Raw genomic sequence first — 21732 nt, forward strand, 5'->3', positions numbered from 1 at the left:
AAACGTATGTAATGTAACTCAGTGCTACTTCAATTAAAGAAAAAAGTTTTTAAAGGACTGAGTAATCATTACTGGAATTTTTACCATCATGCCTGAGTTCTTGTAGGAATCTCTGGGTAACTGAATTTCATTTTCAAACACTTTTTTGAGGAAGGGCTCATAAATACTTTATTCTCTGATTAATATGCTCCACACTGGCTGTGTGTTATCTTTATATTCAAATTGGTTATGAATAAAATTATTGGATCAAGTATTTTTTCATTCTAAACATGGTAAAAATGTTTGTCACTTGTCTTCTGACATTGAGTTTGGCTCAAAATAAGTCTGAGGTCAATTGGAATTTTTTCCCCCTTCACTTACAAGCGGTTTGTTTTTCTGCCTGGATACCTGAAGGGTGTATTCTTTATTCTTGATGAAAAACTCAATCAGGATATTTCATTGAATTTTCTTTACAATGCTTTTGGAACCTCACCTTGCCTTTCTAACAGCTATTTTGTTCTTTTATTTGAGGTAATTTTAGATTTGTGAATTTTCTGTCCTATTTGTTAGTTTTTTTTTTTTAATTTTAGAAACTCCAGTTATTCCTATATTGTGACACTTGTCCTTACCTATTTTCTGTTCAGTAGTTTAATCCTTGTCTTTTCCTCTAATTCACTGTTATAATTTCAAGCCTTTTCTTTATTTCAGTAATTCCAGTTGAGTTGTCCCTATTTCCTTATCTGTTCTTTCTAGTTGATTTATTAAATTTGATTTATTTGTTTATAGTTCTCAACACTTGTTTCCTTAACTTTTCTTTTTCCCTTTTCATTTATGCTTTTGTTTTAGGATATTTTTTTAACTTTGATATATTGAATTCATGTTCTTCAAAAAATTCTACTAGTGGACTTCCCTGGTGGCGCAGCGGGTTGAGTGCAGCGCTGTGAAGCTGTCCGCAGCCTCTGTAGCACAGATTCGATTCCCGGCCACCAGGGAGAAACCCACACGGTGGGGTAGACCTCTCCTATCTCACCCGCTGCTCACCTCAGCAGTGTATTTCAGTCAGTCTGCCTATTCTGCTCCCCGCTCTGTCTCTGGTGAATCCTCTCACCCTCCCGTGCCTCTGGCCTTTACCCCCGTTCTTGTATAAATAAATAAATATTTTTCTAAAAATTCCACTAGTATATTGATAGGAAAATGTTCTTTTTTGTCATATTTCATATTATGATTTTTATCTCTTATAAAATATTTTCTCGTGTTTTTGTTGTATTCTTATTGATAGGTCATTTCATCTTGGTCATGCTTAAATTGTGTTCTTTGTTCTTATTTGGTAGAAGTGAATTTTCATGTATAAATATTTCTTAATATTTGAAATATATTTGCATTCTTTGACCTGCTGACTAGAGACTGCCTTTTGGCTCCCTTCCTAGAACAATGGGTGGGAGATGACTAGAGGTTTGAAAGACTTCCCAGGGAATTGTATGCAACTTGTGTTGCACATTCTGTCTGCTTCTTACCTGTTTTTTAGCACCAAAGGTTCACTCTATATGGTCTTGTACATATCTTGCTTCTGAAGTATTATTTTTTATTTCTTCCACCTGTTGAGAGGAACTCTGCAGCCAGTCTTGAAAATTCTTGCTTCCTCTGTAAAAATTCTTCAGCAATGCAAAATTATCTTCAGGAGGATTTCCTTTACTTTTTTCTGGGCTGTATACTCAATTTATTGTTTTCTTAAGTTATCGCTAAACTGTGTGATATTAGTGAAAGATTCTCAGATTTTTTATGCTCTATCTTTTTTCAATACTTATTTTAATGTTTAAAAGGAAAAGTTAGGTGAAATTGGCCAAAATCATCATCTTTCTACCCTGTGCCCTAACTTTGATTTGAAAAAAATTTTGACACCCACTTCCTTTATTGTGTGATTAATTTTTATCTTCTGTTCATTAGATTAAATAATGGGACAAATAAATATCTTAGTCTACATTCTATCCCAGGATCCTCTGACCACCTGGTTCTTCTTTCTTTCCCAGTGTTTGGTAATTTTGAATAAAGTTTCCATAAGTACTTATATACAGGTTTTTGTGTATTCAAACAGTTGGCTAAACCTAGTAGCATAATTGCTGAGACGTATGTTGAATCTATGTTAAGTCCCTTTCAAAGAAACTGCCAAACTCTCTTCCAAAATGGCTGTATCATTTTACATTCATACCACAATGAATTTGAGTTCCTGTTGCATCCTTGCCAGCATTTAGGACTGTCAGATATGTGGTTTTCAAATATTTTTCAGTCCATGTTTTGTTTTGTTCTATCAACAGTTTTTTCAGAATGTAAATTTTGAATTTTGATAAAATCCAATTTCTTTTTACTTTCATGGAATGTCCCTTTGGTATTAAATCTAAAACTCAATAAGATCACACAAGTTTTTTTTTTTCTCATGTCAAATTTTTTTGTGTTACATTTAGTTCTGTGGTCCCTTTTGAATTAAATTTTGTTTTCAAGTCAGGTACATCGTACATGTGGAGCTATTCTTTTGTTTGGAGATATTTTGTTTTACACATGGACATTCATTCATTCCAGTATGATTGTTAAAAAGGCTATTGCTTCTCCATTAAATTTCCTTTGTTCTGTATCCGAAAAATTAGTTTTTTATATTTGCTGTATGGGTTAATTTCTGGACTTGCTGTTTTGTTCCTTTGATCTGTATGTCTATCTCTCTGCCAATACCACATAATCCTGATTACTGAATCTTTATAGTAAGTCTTGAAACTGGATAATATCAGCCCTCTAACTTTACTCTTTTGTTGTAGAATTATTTTGGCTATTCTTGTGCCTTTTCCTTTCATAGACTTTTTAGAATCACTTTGTTTATAACTTATAAAAATACTTGCTGGAAGCAAATGTTTTTAAACATACTTTTCAAAGTAGTCACTTTTTTTTCTTAATTTCAGTAATGTATCCATTATAACTTTAGAACTCTTCTCTGGGGATTTGCAAGTACTGTTGTATTCAATTTACCAGCTGCCATACAATACTACCTAGTTTGATAACTGAATTTATTCATGAAATTTTCTTCTAAATATTTTCCTGTTTTTCAAAAATCAAATTTATCCCACACTATCTCAATTCAGTTTTTTTGTCTGATATCCCAACATATTCAGGTAGGTGATTACTTGTGCATTTTTGAGGAAAAATCTTCAAGTATTTGACTGCTTGCCCAAAGAGTCAAATTCAGTTCCACACTGTAGAACTTGTCGAATTCAACTTTACACAGCAACTCAAATTCAGCACCTCCAAAATGGAATTTATTAATTCATTCTTAAAACCAAATCCTCCATCTCTTACCCTGGTCAGTGGCACAAACATCTGTGCGCATATTCAAAGCAAAACTTTTTCCCGAGGATCCCTATTAAATTAACCTCTTAGTTTTGGTCATTCTGTCTTTTTAATTCGTGGTTGTAAATTGGGCATAGTATGGTAGCTTACCTCTATAAGCTCACAGTTCACAGAGTGAATCTGTACTCTAAATCATATACTATGTTATAAACCAACATTGGTCTTAACATACAGTAATACAATTTTTAAAAAAGGGGAAAGAGAGATGATATTTATGTGAGGTGATGGAGATGTTAATTATTACAGTTGTAATAATTTTGTAATGTGTGTTATCATGTGAACATGCTGTAAACCTTAAACTTACCCAATGTTATATCTCAGGTGTCGTAATGACAACAAAACAAAATAAAATCTTCAGGTGTTTGTTAAAAACAAATACAATATATTAAGGCTAAGATTTCTTGAGTCAGAGTCTTTTTCCTTTTATTCATTGTAGTACTTGTTTTAAGGAAGAAATGGGGTAGGCAGTAAAGGAATTATTTAATCCTATATCTTTTCTTTAATTAATCCATTCAATATGTATTGAATATATACTGTGTGTCAGGTACAGAATACTGCATTATGGTCCCAATTTAGTTAAGATAGACATTAAGTAAATAATTACATAAATACATAAAATACTATTAATTGATATGAAGAATTATTGTTTCCTAGGACCAGTTATAGGACCATTTATAGTCAATTTCTACTGTATGTTAGTCTAGGGGCACAGGTGGAAAAATCATACATAGAAACAAGAATAACCACAGAAAAGAATACCCAGCATAATTTTAAATGACACTGCGGAGGTTCCTTTCTACTCAACTGAAGTTTATAGAGTCTGAATTTTCAATAGTGCTTTTTAAAGTAAATCCTTATTAAGATAAAGCCAATTTATAACTGAGCTTTGCATGACTGAAAGACATACTTGGAGGAGTTGAGTATAGGATGAAATTTTTAGATTATTTTACATCCCTTTTTGTTTTAATTCACTATTGCTTCCTATAATCTTCACATTTGTTCTGTCTTCTTTTTTCTCAGCTTCTTTGCCACTTCTGAGCTCATTTGTATCCTTCTGTTATAATGTCTGTCTTCAGTCTCTTTGTTATTGTTGATGTACTTTTTAAAACATCTTTAGAGTGACACTATGTAAAACTTCATCAGAGAATAAAAATAGACAATTCATACGTCTGTGGTCACTAGTTCTTTTTATCATTTGAGGTCAAAGTTTAGCTTCTTCCTGTTGAACAAGATGAATGACTATATGACAGTAAGTTCAGAAAGGAAAGAGCTGGTATTGACTGATTTAGGGATAAATCAAGAAATGTGACATTTCATGCACGGGCCTTTCACAGAGTGCAAAGTTGTCAGTCAACAATTTGCATGGTATAGGAAATCAATTGAAACTTGAGCCCATGGACATTTACTTCAGCAAAATTCTTACTAATTATCATGGCTACGTCTAGTTAGACTGTTATAGGCATAATTTAGAGTTTACAAAAGGTTGAGAAGTGTCTGTATAATTGTAAACTTTGTATTAATGATACGTAATTTGGAGTTTGTCACTAATATTTTATATAACACATTTGTTAACTACTAAAGCCACATATGTTGTACATGCTGCTAGTAAATCTTAAGCCTAAAAAATCATTTTATATAAGGAATTGATTGCCTTGCGTTCTATTGGAATTTTCTGCTCATATGTAGAATATAGAGACGCAAATCAAAGAGTCAGACAAAATAAACCAAAATCATGCCCTAGAAATCTGAGGATACCAGAGGGTTCGGACGAAGCTGGAGGGCAAAGGGGAAGGAGACCCAGTGGCCTGGTAAAAGTTGAAGGGTGCTTTGGTGGTGCATGTGGTATGGTTACATAAATCTGAAGAGGTGTGAACCTATATTTCTGAATTATTTATAGTGTTGTAAACCAGTGCTACTTCAATAAATTTTTTTAAATGTTCTCCTTTTCTAAATGTAGATCATTTTAATTTTTTTATTTTAAGTGACACAATAAGTGAACTTGTTATTATAGAACTGAATTTAATTTTCTGAAAAACACTTTTTTTATGACTAATCTTTAACTAGATATTGAAAGATCTAACTCAGAAAATTGTTTCAAATATATATTGAATGGCACTTTCAGTGTATTAGCATCAAAGATTTGGTCACATTTTTCAATACTCTGTGTCTGGGGTAAGCAAATTATCTTTGGTGCAGCTTTTCACCTATTTTTTTGTAAGTTGAGTTTTATTGCAACACAGTCATACCTGTTCATTTACCTATTGTCTGTGGATGCTTTGTAGTACAAAGGCAGAGTTTAGTGTTTATGAAAGAGAATACACAACAAAGCCTTCAATACTTGCTGTTGGATCTTTACAGAAAAAATTTGCTCATCCCTACTCTGTATAATGTAGTTGAGACTAAATTATGATGCAGTTAATCTTTGATATCTGTGTGACAAATGCATCCTGAGACTTTTCAAGAAGTGCAAAGCTATTGCCTTTTTCTAGTTTCATGTTTGTATAGAAAGTTAATTTATTCCTATGTAAATTTTCAAGTCTTCAGTTAACCATTTGTTCATTTTTATTACAGTTTTATTTTTCTCCTACTGACCAGTTATTTCTATATTTGCATCAATTAAAAAGGGTAATAATAAAGTACAGTTGAGATCCAAATGCTATGTGGCTGACTTCTCTTACTCATAACCTGTAAGTTAGACCTGACACAGTCACCAAAACATGATTCAAATTCATTCACCAGCAAAATGATAAATCACGATATATGTAATTTGAAGCTTAATCATATAAATTGTTTATACTGGAATGCTAAATTTATTTGCCAAAGATCTACTATATTTTAATAAGAAGATTTGCTTTTCTTTTTTCTTTTGAAAATTTAGTTATCAGAAGGAAATTTTAATTAATTTAAATATATAATTATTTTAATATCTTATTGACAGATATTAATTAAAAGCATTTGAACTCTTCATCTTCCTCTCCTGTTGTAATGGTTTTTTACATTGTAATACCTGAGGAAAACTTATGAGCATTACAGAGACATTCCATACACTTTTTATTGCATTGTTTATTTGGAATATACAAATTTGGTAACCTACCCACACTGTTATTTTCTTCCTGCATCATATTTTTCTGGTATACTTTTTTGTGGTAAATGTTAAATTCATAGAAGCATAGAAATTGCAGGGGGGGATCCCCAAACTTGAAAAAACAGGAATTTGCATGTCTTACCTTTTTAATGCAATTTTTTTAGATAAGTAAAATCATTTCTGAAATACCTCATTCTGCTAACCATTATAGGCTTTCACTTAATTTGGCCCATTTAAAGATTGCCTAAATTGTAAATATTTCCTAAGATATGTTGCTTGAAACTTTTCTTTACCTTTACTGCATTTCTTCAGTTCATCAACAAACAAGCATTTTAGTGATCCCTATATGACTCTTACTAGACAAAATTCACTCATGAGGGAAACCAATTCACTTTCTTTGTCTTTAAATTGAATCATTCTATGTATGTTATGAAAAAGAAAAAACAATATCATAATCTAAAAATATGGTCTAATTTTGGTCAGCTTTTCTTTATAGTATATTTATTTTAACAAATAGGTAGCAGCAGGAGATTTTTAGGTCAAATTTAATGGTAATTGTTTGTCATTGCTTTTGAGGGAACATAGTTAAACTTTGTAATAAAAAAAAAAACTTGCCTTGTTTTATTTGTGATGTCCAAAATAGAAAGGAAATACAGTTTCTGATAAGAATTGAAAGTCCAGGAATAAATATAATGATGAGAATGAGTGCTTCTATCACTGGGGAACTTTCTTCATCTAAGCACATATGAACAATTGATCCTTGTAGTCATATATAGCAGTAAACATTAATAACTTAACAGTCTGAAGTCAGTGCAGAAGATATGGAGCATTATTGAAAGATGGAGTCGAGCAGGTGGCACTTTAATATGTTCAGTGTCATGGTTGACTCTAAAGACTAGTCGAATGAAATTACTTGAGGTTCTAAAGATTTAAAAAGCGAACTCATTTTGCTGCTCTAAGGAAATGCTACTGATCAGGCTTTCTGTGTCCCTTTTTTCTAGGCTAGAAAATATTAACCCTGAAGAAAATGACATGGTAAGCCATTCTCTGAGGAGATTTCTTGATGTCAGTCTTATATCTTAGAGGCTTAAGTTCAATTGAGTGGGTTTCAAGAACTAAGATGTGGGAAAAAGAAGAATTGACACACTAATAATGTACATCTTTGCCGCAATATGAAAATTCAATAACTTCACTCAGTCAATTTACAATTCACATGTGCCTATTAATTAAAACCCTATATTAAATAAAATATATTAAAACTTCATGTCTGACTAACATATAATGGTGTTGGTAGACATTACAGGAATTACTGAACAGAATAAACAATGCAGACACAGAGATAGCTATTCAGAAGAATGGAGCTATAATTGTGGAGAGAATCTACAAGACCATGGAACGTAAAAAGAGAATAACTGCGGAAGAAATGAATGCAGTGATAGAAGAACGGGATGCTGCTTTGTCTCAGGTAACTGCCTGTATCTGTAAAAGCATATACTTGCCATTTCCCCCTTTTTCTTTGCAGTTAAAAATGTCTCTCCTTATATGTGCATAATTTAAATTAGTTTTTTGGCCTCTAATTAGTGCCATAAGGAATGGTTAGCTGTATTAAAATCACTTATTTTGTTGTACCATTCTTCAAATCCTAATTTCTCAATAAAACTATTAGCTTGTTATAAAAATACAGTTATATCCTATCAAGTAATCACTTTTACATGAAACTTCTTGAGTCACTGTTTTGTGAGGGCTGAAGTGATGTCTCTATTGCTCTTTTATTCCCAGTGTCTAATTCACTGCCTTTTAGTAAACACTGATAAACGAATCAAATCATCAGTGTATTCTCTTTTGAACTTTACTTACACCTTCCTGCTCTAACTGAAACCTGACTACCTCCCTGAGGACTCTACTTCTAGTGCAGTCCTTTCAAGTAGTGATTATATTCCTTTCCATAGCAGTGACACCATTGGGCTTTTAAGGCTTGTTCTTCATGAGTGTTTTTAGATCGTTATTTCTCTTCCTTTCTAAACACTTTCAGCTTTGAAACTCATGCCTCAAACTGTAGCACCCAGTACACACTCCTGTTGCAATCATGTAGATCACTTCCTTCATTTCTTAAAGATTTTAAGCTTCATTTCACTGTCTCTTCAACCTCTTCCTATTATAATTCTTGCCAATTTAAATACCTCGTTAAATGATCTTTTGAATATTCCATCTCCTTGAGTTTCTCTCTGCCAGTCATCATAAGGCTACAGTACTTTTTCATCCACTTTATTACCTGCCTACTTTCTGACTGCTGTCTGCTGTCTTTCCAGCTCCTTTACTGTAGAACTCTGGCTCTAGCAATTTTCAACTCCACTGGCACATGTTTCTGTTGATTCTACCACCTCTCCTTCTATTCTTTGAGCCTCTCATGTCCTTACTTTCCTCTTTTTCTGACTTAGATTCCATGACCCATCATTATATCACTAGCGTGCATATCTATGTATCTCTGATGCAGAGAGATATATGGAGATAGTTATCTAGCTAGATACATATGACCTCTGTTCACCTGGCTTTCTTTGTACTACTTAACTAACAAAACCTAAACCTCAAAAATTTAACTCGGTGCCTGTTCTCTACCTTAACACTTTTATATGACAAAACCCCACAGAATTGTCGACTGAATTTACCTTAAACTCATGACCACTAGATTAAGGTAGGCCCTTGGCATTACCTGGTATCTTACTGCCTTTTTCTGTCCAATTGCTCTCCCTCCTAGAGTATTTAAGCTCTTTTTTCCCCTCAGATATCCAGTCTCTCCTCCCCAATATTTTTTGTCCCCATCATTTCATCCATCAGCCTGCCTGCATTTGCACCCATACATTCTGCCTTTCTGTTTTATATCTTTTTTACTTGAGGCTTCTGTTTAAGGCCAACTCCTTCTACCCTAAGTCATATCTTTTCTTGCCTACTAAAGATTATCACAACCAACTATCTCCTGCTTTCTTACTTTACAAAATGTTTCCTATTAGTTCATTTCTATCACCATCTCAAATGCTGTACTATCTACAGGGAACTGAGTGGAAGTTTTGCTAAGTCTTGGCCCACTTGTGGTTCATCCCTGTACTTTTGGTGAAGTTTCCCAGGTTGGGAGCTGAGTATTCAGTAGGAGGGCCCTGTTCTGGCAGAGCCTGTACTTTAGGGTTGGCTCCTCTGCATTGCATGGCTGAGGAAAACTCTACTATTCTTTTCAGAGATTTTTAGGGCTTAGCTTTTTAACTTCTAGCCTTGTACAGCCTTGGGATTTAGCAAATTATTGGAGGTGAAAACAAATCTAATATTCCCAGTTTTGTCACCTCAACCTTTTATGTTTATTTTGTCACGTGTCACATCTGCCAGTAGCTCTCTGTCCTTCAGTAGGAGCCTTCTGTGTCATCAGAGCCCCTTACCCATGCCTAGAATCTTTAATGCTCAGGGGGAAAATGACTGCAGATTTCCACGTCACTTCTCTTGAACTAACCCCTCTCAAATCTCAGCCACTAAAGTCATTGTTTCAGCAGCAACCTTGTAATGTCTTTTAACAGATGTTTTAAAATTTAATCTGGCATTTTTTGTTCTTGGCTGGAGTATTGTTCTGCCACAAATAATGCCATCCTATCCAGGTGATCAGACATTTATCTTCAAATTAGAATTGGAAAAGGTCCTTAAACTTTTTAAATGGGCCATGTTTTTGTACTATTTTGTGGCCAACCAAGTGTATTCACTCTTTATATTGCTGAAGAGATGGCCAAAACTATTTTTATGTGGTTGGAAACAATTGTAGTATAAACTCAGATGATTGATTTTTTTCTTTCATTTTCCTAAGTTCACTGAAAATAAACACAGAACATAATTAAATATTGACTGACACCCATTCCTTCTTTCACTTCCTCTCTCCTTTGCCCACTGCCTTTATATTACTGATGATAAAGAAAGATAAATTGGTTGTTTCATTATTTTAATTTATACATGTGTCATACTTTCCAACCTAGGTGGTATTCTTTTTAATTTTTATCTTATTTGTCATAAACAAATTTTTGAATTACTGGTATAAATTATGAATGCAAACACTTTTTACCTTAATTTTTTTAAATCAACTTTTTCATTTTGGAATAATTTTAGATTTATAGAAATTTTTCAAAGATAGTACAGTACAAAGTTCCCATATATCTTGCACCATTTTCAGTTTCTGGTAATTTTACCTTTGCATATTACTGTGGTACATTTGTCAAAATTAAGAAACTTATTGGTATATTACTCTTAACTCCAGATGTTACTCAGGTTTTTACTCATTTTTTTAATTAAAGTCCGTCTGTTCTGAGTTTTAATTCAGAGTACCAGACTGTATTTATTTGTCAGATGACCCTAGTCTCCTCTAACTTTTGGCAGCTTATTAGTCTTCTTTTTTTTTAAATGAGAGTAATATTTATTTATTAAAAATGTTTCCTTTTTTACTGAGGCTTATTATACTATGTAACTTTCAGGAAGATAGCTTCAAACTTCAATAAATGTATATCCTATAACATACCCATCACCAAAACTTTAATACTTACCACTATCCAGTTGACCCCCTCTATCCAGTTCCTTCCACTTCCCATTCCCTTCCCCTCTGGTAGCCATCATTTTGTTTCCAGAGTTTAAGGATTTCTGTTTCTGTTTTATTTGCTTTTTTTCTACTCCACATGTAAATGAAATCATCTGGTATTTGTCTTTTTTTTTAAAGATTTATTTATTGATGCAGACAAGAGCTGGGGTATAGGCCAGAGATGTGGGGAGTAAGAGGATCCACCAGAGACAGAGCGAGGAACAGAGCAGGCAGACCGACTGAAACACACTGCTGAGGGGAACAGCGGGCAAGACAGGAGAGGTCTGCTGTCCATGTGGGTCTCTCTCTGGCCGGCTGGGGATCAAACTTGTGCCACTGCAGAGGCTGCGGATTGCTTCATAATGCAGTGCTTAACCCCTTGCACCACCAGAGAGGCCCTGGTATTTGTCTTTTTATTTCTGACCTATATTTCTTAGCATATTCACCTCCAGGTTAATTCATGTTTTTGCAAATGACAAGATTTCATCTTTTTTTATATAGCTGAATAGTACTCCCATTGTATGCTATTCCACATCTTTATCTAATGTCCATTGATGGACTTTAACTTTGCTTTCATGTCCTGACTATTGTGAATACTGCTACAGTGAACATAGGAGTGTGTACATCCTTTTGAGTTAGTGTTTTCATATTCTTTGGATAGATGGGTAGAAATGGAATTGCTAACTCATGGTAGTTTTAGATTTAGAATTTTGAGGAGCCTCCTATAAACCCCACCAATTTACATTCCAACCGACAATGTACAGGTGTTCCTTTTCCCACATCCTTGCCAGCACTTATTTTTATCTTTTTGATATAGGCCATTCTTAAAGATAAGAGAAGATATCTCACTGGGATTTTGATTTGCATTTCTGTAATAATGATAAGCGTTATAATTATTTATTATTATTATCAGTCTTCTTTTTTTTTTCCAACATGACCATGACAGTGTTAATGATACTGATCAGATAGTTTATAGAATGTGTCCAAGTTTGAATTGGTCTAATATTTTTCTTATTATTAGCCTAAGATTTTGAATTTTTGGAAAAAATAGCACAGAAATCTTATTCTTAATGCTATTAATTAGCATCATATATTTTCTAATTACACTCTGTGGTGCTAGGATAATTTTAGTCTAATTCTGTTTAGTTATTGGAAATATTCAGATTCAGTGAGACTTTCTTGATTTTCATATAATTATTAACTATTTTTCAAATCTAGTTAAAATCCCTTTCTTACTTGAACTGGTTTCCTTAATATCTTTTTTACATGAATTCTTATACTCTTATTTATTGACATTCTTCTCCCATATTTCTTCTATTTAAACTGACACCTTTAAGACATTTCATAAAATGAAATAAAAATTTTACGACTAAACTTTGATTAAGGAATTATTACCTATCATTCCTTCATTCTTTGCTATTTTTTAGCCCACTAATGTTCACATATTTTATTCAAATTATAGAAATAGCTGGAATTTACCTGCTATAAACTTTCATTTACTTTAGATTCTTAAATTCTTTAAATTTAATTTTAATTTTTTCATTTAATTTAGATTCTTAGTGTGATGGGTTAGTGGACCGTGCTAAAGATTTATATGGAGATAATTTGACATATTTTTCTTGGTTTGTGTGTAAATGAACACACTAGAGATATATAGGATTGCCAGACCTGGCAGAGTGTCCATTTGAGAATTAATAAATTTATTAAATGAATACTGGCAGAAAGTTATAGCAACATTCAGACTTTGAATGTAGTGTGGAGTCATAGATAATTTGATTTTAACTCGGGTTGAGATTTTAATGGGTAAGAGGTGAAGGTAATGACCCATGGCCCCTCCCTTGTGTAAAGAGAAGGAGGAATGATGAGTGATGCAGAAGGAACTGAGGAGTGTGTATTGTCATGGAAGGCAGGATTCTGTGATGTGATAAAAACAAAACAAAGCAAACTGGTAAGTCCATGTACTGGAGTTCTTCATTTGTCTTAGAGTGCTGTAGTTGAGTTATAATCAAGAAAAAAGATGCTTGAAATAAAGATTTGAATTATTGTAATTAGCAGGATCAGTGTATTCTAGGTAATTTTCTAATTTTTATATGGATTTATTTGGGGAGGGACATTGTGACTAAATAACAAATATTTTACCACACAGTGAGCAAAATGGATCCAACAGTGGTAAAAGAAAGGGTGTACAGCTGAGGAAAAGGCATGAATAATTTAGAAATTAGAAGAGTTTTCTCTTAATTTTACTAAGTACAAAAATTAAGATTTGAGAATATAAATATAATGACATATTTCAAAATACAGAAGTCCAAGGTAGAACATTCCTTACCTGGCTATGAATTTGTCACGATTATGTGACTAAAAGCCTCTCTGAACAAATACGTTGAGATTTGGGAATACAGCATAAACTAACAAGTCCACTTGAAGAGCAAACCCCACGTCTTGGCCAGTAATATAATAGTCAAAGTTAACCTTGCACATCAGTAGAGAAAAAGATCAAATAACTAGTTACTTAACCTTGGCCTTGTAAATGTTATCTTCAATTTATAGCCATTATAATTTATATATTGCCTAGCCTGTAATAAATGAAAATAATTCTTTTTCAATTATTACAAGTTTTACAAGAAGCTCATACTTGAAAAGAAAATAGATTATAACATTTATAGTTTCATTCTTCAGGAAAAGGAAAAGTAGGAAATATGTTTAACATACTTTATTATTGTGAATATAAAATTTTTATTAATTTTTCCCCTGTCAGTTTGTTAATTTGCTTTCCTGTCCATCATATGATTATTGCTTATGTGTATTTTTTTCCAGTCCATCTTGCTAAAACATTGTTATTTGATCATGCCTAATAATTATTTCTTTTTCCTTGTAAAATTTTTACAGCTTCAGAAAGTGAGGCTAAGGAAGAAGGAAAAACTGTTCATAAACTGTTTCCTAGAAATAACAACTTACAGATATTTTGCTTTTTATTTCAGTGCATATTGTATAATTATACTCCTTGGCATCTATATTTTTTACTCTTCCATTTTGTCGTGTTTTTTTAATTTCTTTGTGTGAATACAGTAAGATTTGTTGAACTCACCTGTCATTTGAGAGGGTTTTATACTTTTTCTATTTTTTGATAGTGTGAACATTTTGTAGGTAAAATTTTATGTGTATCCATGTTTATGTCCTTAGGGAAAATTCCTAGGAGAGGAAATACTGTATCAAAGTATATAAACTTCTAAAAAAAATTTTCGAGTTGCCTTTTTAGGAAAATTGTATCTCAAAGTATTTGAGATTTGGGCCTCCCCTGGTGGCGCAGCGGTTGAGTGCTGGGCTGAGAAGCTGCCCGGCCTCTGCAGCGCCAGTTCCATCCCCGGCCGCCATCGGGGGTCCCACATGGCGCGCAGACCTCTCCTGCCGCCCGCTGCTCCCCTCAGCAGTGTACTTCGGTCCTTCTGCCTGCTCTGCTCCCCGCTCTGGCTCTGGTGAATTCTCTCACCCTCCCGCGCTTCTGACTGTACCCAGTGCTTGAATAAATAAATAAATCTTTAAAAAAAAAATTTGAGGTTTCATCCAAGGACACTTAGTGAATTAAATGTTAAGAAATGTGGACTTTACTCTCTAGGTAAATGTAGACCTCCTGAGGTTTTTGAGTTTTTTGTTAGTAGAGAAAGTGCTATGCTTGAAGAAGTTTTCTGGACAGCACTGCTTAAAGTAGACTGAGTAGTATAAATCTAAAACTAAGAGACAAGTGGCAACCTATTATAATAATTTAGCCAAGAGATAGATAATGAGAGTCTAAACAAGAAAAATGAGAGAGGACTAGATATGAAAGCTACGGAAGCCATTTTATTAGGTATTTAAGTCTTGTACCTTCTATTTAATGGACTTTTATTTAGAAATACCCATTTGTTTAATCTCATTTATAATATTTCTTTCTATTCAGTGTCTAAGTGTCATATCCTTCTCCATTCTTATCTGAACTTTTGTCTTCATTTTTTTTATGAAGTATTTCCTATATTGGCAAAGTTGTAAAAATTTTACTGTGGATGTTATTTACCTACTGCATGAAATCTATTGATAATATTTTGCTAAATTTGATGTATTACATTATCTCTGCTTTTATCCATCTTTCCTTCCATCCATCAGTTCATCTCACTTGCTTAATGTGTTTCATGCAAGTGCACGCATCAGTGCTTGCAACCTGAATTCTTCAGGATAGCATATCATTAGCTAGAGTTCAGTGTTTCCAGGTTTTTTCTTTTCATTTAAAACTTAAATTTACCAAATGCACTAAGTGTGCATTCTCTTAAGTTTTGACAAAGTTGTCCAGCTCTGTAGCCATTATTATAAACAAGATATAGGACTTTGTCACCTCAGAAAGTTCCCTAATGCTCTTTTCATTTCCTCAGTGTTCCCATCTCCAATAGCCATCAGTGATCTGATATACTTGCATCATTAATTAGCTTACTTTTTCTAGCAAATCATGTTTGAAATCACAGTCATCTAATATCACATATATTTGTGTTCTGTTCTTCTGCAGGTGAGAAAGAACATGTCTTTATCTAAGTTGTAACTTGTTTGTAAGGATAGATTTTTTTTATTTTAAGACTGTCTTCATTTTTCTGAAGTAGTTCTAGGGTCTCTGTTACTCTTATTCTATTAATGTTTATAGGCTCAATCAGTTAGAATAATTATTTTACATTTCAGCATATCACTCCTAAATCACTATTTATAACTGCTATTTTAAGATATCAAAAACTAAAACTTTTTCCCTAAAAAATAGTTCTCACCAGCATTATAACCAATTTGTTTTAAAATATAGTAACTATGTTAAGTACATAATAGCGTTTTTTCAGTATGTTATTATTCAGTGTTAGAATAAACCCTTCCTGGTTTTCCAGAAGAGGGAGTATTCTGGTGTAGAAGCTTGTAAAAGGTGTAAATCTAAGCCATTAACTCATGAGTATACCTTTTAATTATTACAAATCTTTTAGTATTGGGTAGCCTATACAATAAACTTTTTGGCATGAACATATCTTGACTTTTTCCTTAAGGGAACTGAAATTTTCTAGTATTCTTAGAAAACTTAATAGTTGGTTTTTTAAACTGTCATTTGGGCACAAAAATTCAAATTGCCATGGTTTTGTTTCTACGGTTAACATTTTATTGGATTGTATTTATGATAAATTTTAACTTCAAAACAGAAATCTATGCATCCAAACATCTAGTAAAATTATCTACTGTCCTTACACAAATATTGCAGGAAAGATGTAATGATATATGAGTATATCATTCACAGCAGAACAAAACAAAACCCACCTTATCTTTAGTCCAAACTGTAGGAACACTTCAAAATTAAACTTGCATTCTCAACTATATCTGGGTCTTCAGTCTTCTTTAAAAATTGACTCTGTGACTGTTCTTCTACATTTGCATACAGGTTTGTTTGATTAATTGCTACTTGACTCATCTATCATAATACTAAGCTCTGGGATCACAAAAGATCAGATTTTCAAACCACTTTCTAGAATTAATTTAAATATTTAATGCCAATACCTTGATAAGATTCAGAGAAAAGTGGCTTTTATTGTTACTAGAAGTCTCTCTTATTATTACAATTCCCTGAAAGAAATTTCAAAATATATTAAGTAATTGTAATTGTTAATATTATTTATCCTGTTGAAATACTGATGTACATACATATACAATATAACCTACATTATAAGTTAAAATGTGTACTAAAATATTTTTAAATTATGTGTTTTAATATCTAATATAAAATAAGCATACACAAATTTTTTTTATTATCTGGAGGTTTTGTCAGTAAATCTTAAATATAATAAGGATTTTCATAAATGTGTTGTTACTATTTAATGATCATTAAAAATTGTTAATGTAGTCACTTTATTTTTCCATAGATTTTATTCCAGATAAAACTTACATACACAATGAAATTTTGTATTGTTTAATCTATTTTTGATTCAAAATAAATTATAAGAAGCAAAAGTATATTCATCTTTTTCTATGCATTCATCATTTTCTGTACTGTGTTTCTTCATGTTGGAGTATATCTTCATTTTGTCTTATTTCCCTTAACATCTTTTAGTATTTTCTTTCTACCTTTCTTTTCTTCTTTCTCATCCCTTCTCTTCTCTTACACATTTTTTTGGTAGTGAGTTTAGCTCTCATTTATCTGAATATCTATTTAACCCTAATTTTTTTTAAGATTTTTTATTTATTTATACAAGCACTGGGTACAGTCAGAAGCGCGGGAGGGTAAGAGAATTCACCAGAGCCAGAGCGGGGAATAGAACAGGCAGACCGACGAAATACACTGCTGAGGGGAGCAGTGGGCACAGCAGGAGAGGTCTTTCATGCCATGTGGGATCTTCTCAGCAGCCAGGCCTTGAACCGGCGCTGCAGCAGCTGCAGAAAGCTTCACAGCCCAGCGCTCAACTGCTGCACTACCATTAGGCCCATTTAACCCTAATTTTGAAAGAATCTGCATATTCACAGGACATGTTAATAGATGGATATATAAGATAAATATGTGGTGCCCTGAGTGATCTCCTATGTTTCGTATATTTTCCTCCTTATCCCCTTTTTATAGTAGCAACCCAATATCCTCTCAGTAGTCAGGATCTAATAATACTAGCTAATATAGGAACCTAATTCCTTACATGTTGATTGGGAGGGTCAAGAAGGTCTAAGCACACAAGTGGCAGTTCCAATTTCCAGTTTAACTGAATTTTTGTTATGTCTCTAGGTAGGTGATTTTCTCCTTTTGGAAGTAAAACTTCTGACTTAATGAAACCTCATTTTGCACAGAGGGGAGCAAAATTTTTGTTACTGGATCACTGGGGGTTATAATGAATGAAGCCACTGCTGTTTCTTCCCCTTCATTCCTGGTCCTGTCAACACAGGCGATGGATGAAATAGTGCCATATAGTATACTCTAAAATAGAGCACATACACTGTCTTGGAGAATTTTGTCCTAGTTTTGCAAGATATTGCCCCTAGCTAGCACTCTAACCAAGTCTTCAAAAATTCATTCTAGTGTTCTATCAAGCCACCTGTATCATGTTGATGGGGGAACATAAGCATAGTCCCACTGCCACACTTCATTTGCTGTGCAGTGAGTTCCTTGATCGGAACCATGCTGTTTGGAATTCCATTGTGGTACATAAGGCATTCTTAAGTCCATAGGTGGTTTTGCATAAGCATTGCAAAACTGTCTTACTCCCATAAGGACACTAAAGAGCAGTTATAGTAGGAAGTTAGAAAGAATAGAAGGTTTCAATCTACAAGAGTTTCAAAAGTAAGAATTTAAGAAAAATAAGAACATGATAATGCCTGTGGGTATTGCTGAGTGTAAATTTTATTAGAATAAATGAATTAAGAAAATGTGAGGCTAATTATTGTATGGGTAACTTTTGGTTTGGTCTAGACCTTTGGCAGGAATTTTTCTTCAAAAATATGGGAAAGTAACTTTGGTTGTCAGGGCGTAGTGACATAGTCAAGAAGAAGCATGTCTTCCGAATCAGTGCTTCTCAAACTATCTGTGGTAAAGAACCAGTTTTAAAGAAAAATTTTCTGTTGTGTAATGGACTGCTACTACTTTTGTAATATGTCACAGAAATGAATTGCCAAAAAATAAAATGAAAAGGTATATGGACATGCGAAAGTCAAGTGTATGTTTTTGTTGTTACTGGATTCAGGAACCAAAAATTGCCTTGTGAATTCCAGTGGCATATATAATTGCTTCCTCTGAGTTGTAGTACTAGCTTTGTGGCAGTATCAGTTTTGGACAAGTACTAGTCCCTGGACCACCCTCTCTCAATGGGTAACAAACTTCCCAAGTAAAAGGGTTGTTTAATGGAGCGGTAGTGGACTGGAAATGACAGTTGGGGACTAGGAAAACACAAGTCCTTTATTCTTTCTCTGATGTAGCAGAATATGAAAGGAGCACACTCTACAAGAGATGGTGCAGAGGGAAATGACTTTGGATTTTACTGAGCTGAAGAAATGTAGAGCTTAAAGTGAAGAATGTGTGGACATAACTTGGTAATGAAAAATTACTTCCAAAGACCAGTCCTCAATTCTAACAAAATGACAAAAGTACATGGAGGTAGAAAAGAGAATTGGAGTTTTAGTTGATTTTCTGGAGTTGAATATAATGTATAGTATTTTTCATTGAGATTGTTCTTAATCACTAATCAGTGATTTAGCTGATGTCTCTGGCCTTGCATATGTACAACAATAAAAGTATTTTAAAGATGTTTAAAAATTAAAAACATAGGCTTAAATGAATAACTTCATTGAAAAACTAAGCACTATCTTGAAATACCAGTTTCCAAACTTACAGTAATCATTAAATCAATATGAAAGTATTTAATGGTTTCCTATGGAAAGTGCTGTTTATCATATTTACATATGCAAGAAAATAAAAATCTTATCTCTCAAAGTGAAGTACTTTAACATTCAACTTCTTTTTACTTTGATTTGTCACACAATTTTTCAGTTTTTCTCCTATTGTAATCTTAGAAGTTGGGATAGCTTCTGTTAGGATTAAACATTGTTTGGGCCACACATTATACAACAAGAAAATTAAGAATAAGCATTTAAGTAATTGACAGCTCTATTGAGATTACAACATTTATAACAGCAAACAAAGTTTGTACACCAAAAGGAGGCATCTGTGATTCCAGGAATATAATAACTGAAAGGTAGCTTAATAAACTATTAAACTGTGGCTATCATCCAGTGAGTATTAATACTATTTCCTGAACTCTACTTTGTGTTTTATAATAGTATAAGAAGCATCTCTGTCCTTTTGTGCAATAACTGCCAACTTAACATTTAGGTTATACTGTTGTTTGTTTATGGATTTTGAGAAAATCCATTGAAGTTTACTTAAGAACCAACTCATTACAATGGTATTATTTACTGAATTTTGTTTTCCTGACCATTAGCTAACTACAGGGTTCAGCATTACAGGGTTATAACTGTACAAAAAGGATCAACATACCACATCCTATTAGTGGCATTAGCCAGAAAAGTAAAGTCATGATCTTAGAAAAAATGCCTTTGCAGCACTGAAGAGATTATGGAAAATGAATAAGCTAGATCAGACCTCTTTTATGTGGTAATTTTATAATTATCTTTATTCTAATTAGTTCAGTTATGAAATCTACATTTTAATTACTTTCTGGTTATTCATATTAACAACAGAAATGTAATACTTTTCTGATATATTCATATCAAAACAAAAATTCAGAACAGTTTTAGAATTTTTATTGAAATTGAAGGGGAAGTGTTATTAATGAACTGTAACTTTTAATTAAACTCCTAGAATTATAATCTCAAACTTAGTTAAAATTTTAGGTGACCATTCTAAACATCTGTAACTACATATTATGCATTCCTAAATATGTTACAGGCATATTTCTAATTTCTAATTATGAATCCATATAATTAACTAATTAGCAAGTCATACATTATATGTGAGATATGATAGCTGTGGTGTTATTTCCGTTTCGTTGGAATTGAGGACCGCCCTGCTAGATTGGGATCCTGAGACGCTTTAGGCTTATGGGCTGTCTTCCAAATTAGCAGATATTACTGATATGAAGCGGCTTTTATTTTTGACCATCATTTATGTTTTTTCAACCTGTTTAGATAAATTCCTCAGATTTATCATCCTCCCTTTTCCTTCTGTTATCCACAGAACAAGGTGCCATAATACGCAGCCAGAGAATTAGGTTGCTAGGGAGGAGAGATAAGAGAGGGGTGAGTTGAAGGGACAGGTGATAAAGTTAGCTTTGGCAGACTTTTGCATTTGGAGACGTATTACTTGTATTAAAAGGGCTAAAATGGAGGAGAAATCCCATATATGTTACATTTGTTACCTACTAACATGCTAGGAATCATTGCTAAATGTGTTCTTATTAAAATTCAGATAAAGTGATTTTTACAACTCTCCACTTAGAGTCAGTAACCAGATTTGCTAGTTTAGCAGTCTCTGGTTAATAGGTGCTTAGTAAATAAGATCAGTATAATTTACCCGTTATTTAATAATTATTGTTTAGATCTTGTGATAAATTCTGAGAAAAAATTTCACTGCTAAATAAGTATTTAGGAAATTAAATTCCTAATTTCATTTCCTGTTAACTACTCTGCAAAATTGCTGACTTTATGCATATTAGGAAAATATATATTGAATGTTTTAGGAAAGTGGAAGGGAAAAAATTGTCAATGTATTAAGTCAGTTTGAAGCAATTAAAAGTTCCATACCAGCCCATCAGTTTACATGCTGCAGGAGCCTATTCCTTGATCAAGAAAAATTGCTTTTGATTCCTTGAAGAACAATAGAGACTTCTTCCCATGGCAGATTAATTATTGCCAATCTTGCCATTTCTCCAAAAAATCAATTATAGAGTTGGAAAAAATGCATAGATGACAGGTTGCAAGGAGGTGAGGTTGGTGAACCCCTCACTTTATACCAGGAGGCACTTTCCTGCTTTGCTCACTGTAGTTATATATGAACCACACATGGATTTTGAGCACTTGAAATGTGGCTAGCAGAAGAGAATAATTTCAATTTTATTTCATTTTAATTAACATGGTTAAATATTTTTTTTTTTTATTTTTTAAATTTATAATAAATTTTATTTTTATATTCCCCATA

General features: G+C 33.0%; 1 protein-coding gene across 9 annotated transcripts in view; it reads left to right on the top strand.

Moving 5' to 3' along the window:
* The window catches only part of MIPOL1 (mirror-image polydactyly 1), a 285448-nt gene that overhangs the window by 97476 nt on the left and 166240 nt on the right, over window positions 1-21732 (top strand). For all 9 annotated transcript variants that reach the window (XM_054689935.1, XM_054689928.1, XM_054689917.1 and 6 more), the window contains 2 exons: window positions 7456-7489; window positions 7749-7919. In XM_054689935.1, the coding sequence (XP_054545910.1) occupies window positions 7456-7489; window positions 7749-7919 (205 nt within the window). The remainder of the gene's footprint in view (window positions 1-7455; window positions 7490-7748; window positions 7920-21732) is intronic.

Source organism: Talpa occidentalis, unplaced genomic scaffold, assembly GCF_014898055.3.
Source record: "Talpa occidentalis isolate TD23 unplaced genomic scaffold, MPIMG_talOcc4v2.1 talOcc4.11, whole genome shotgun sequence".
Taxonomy (NCBI): Eukaryota; Metazoa; Chordata; class Mammalia; order Eulipotyphla; family Talpidae; genus Talpa; species Talpa occidentalis.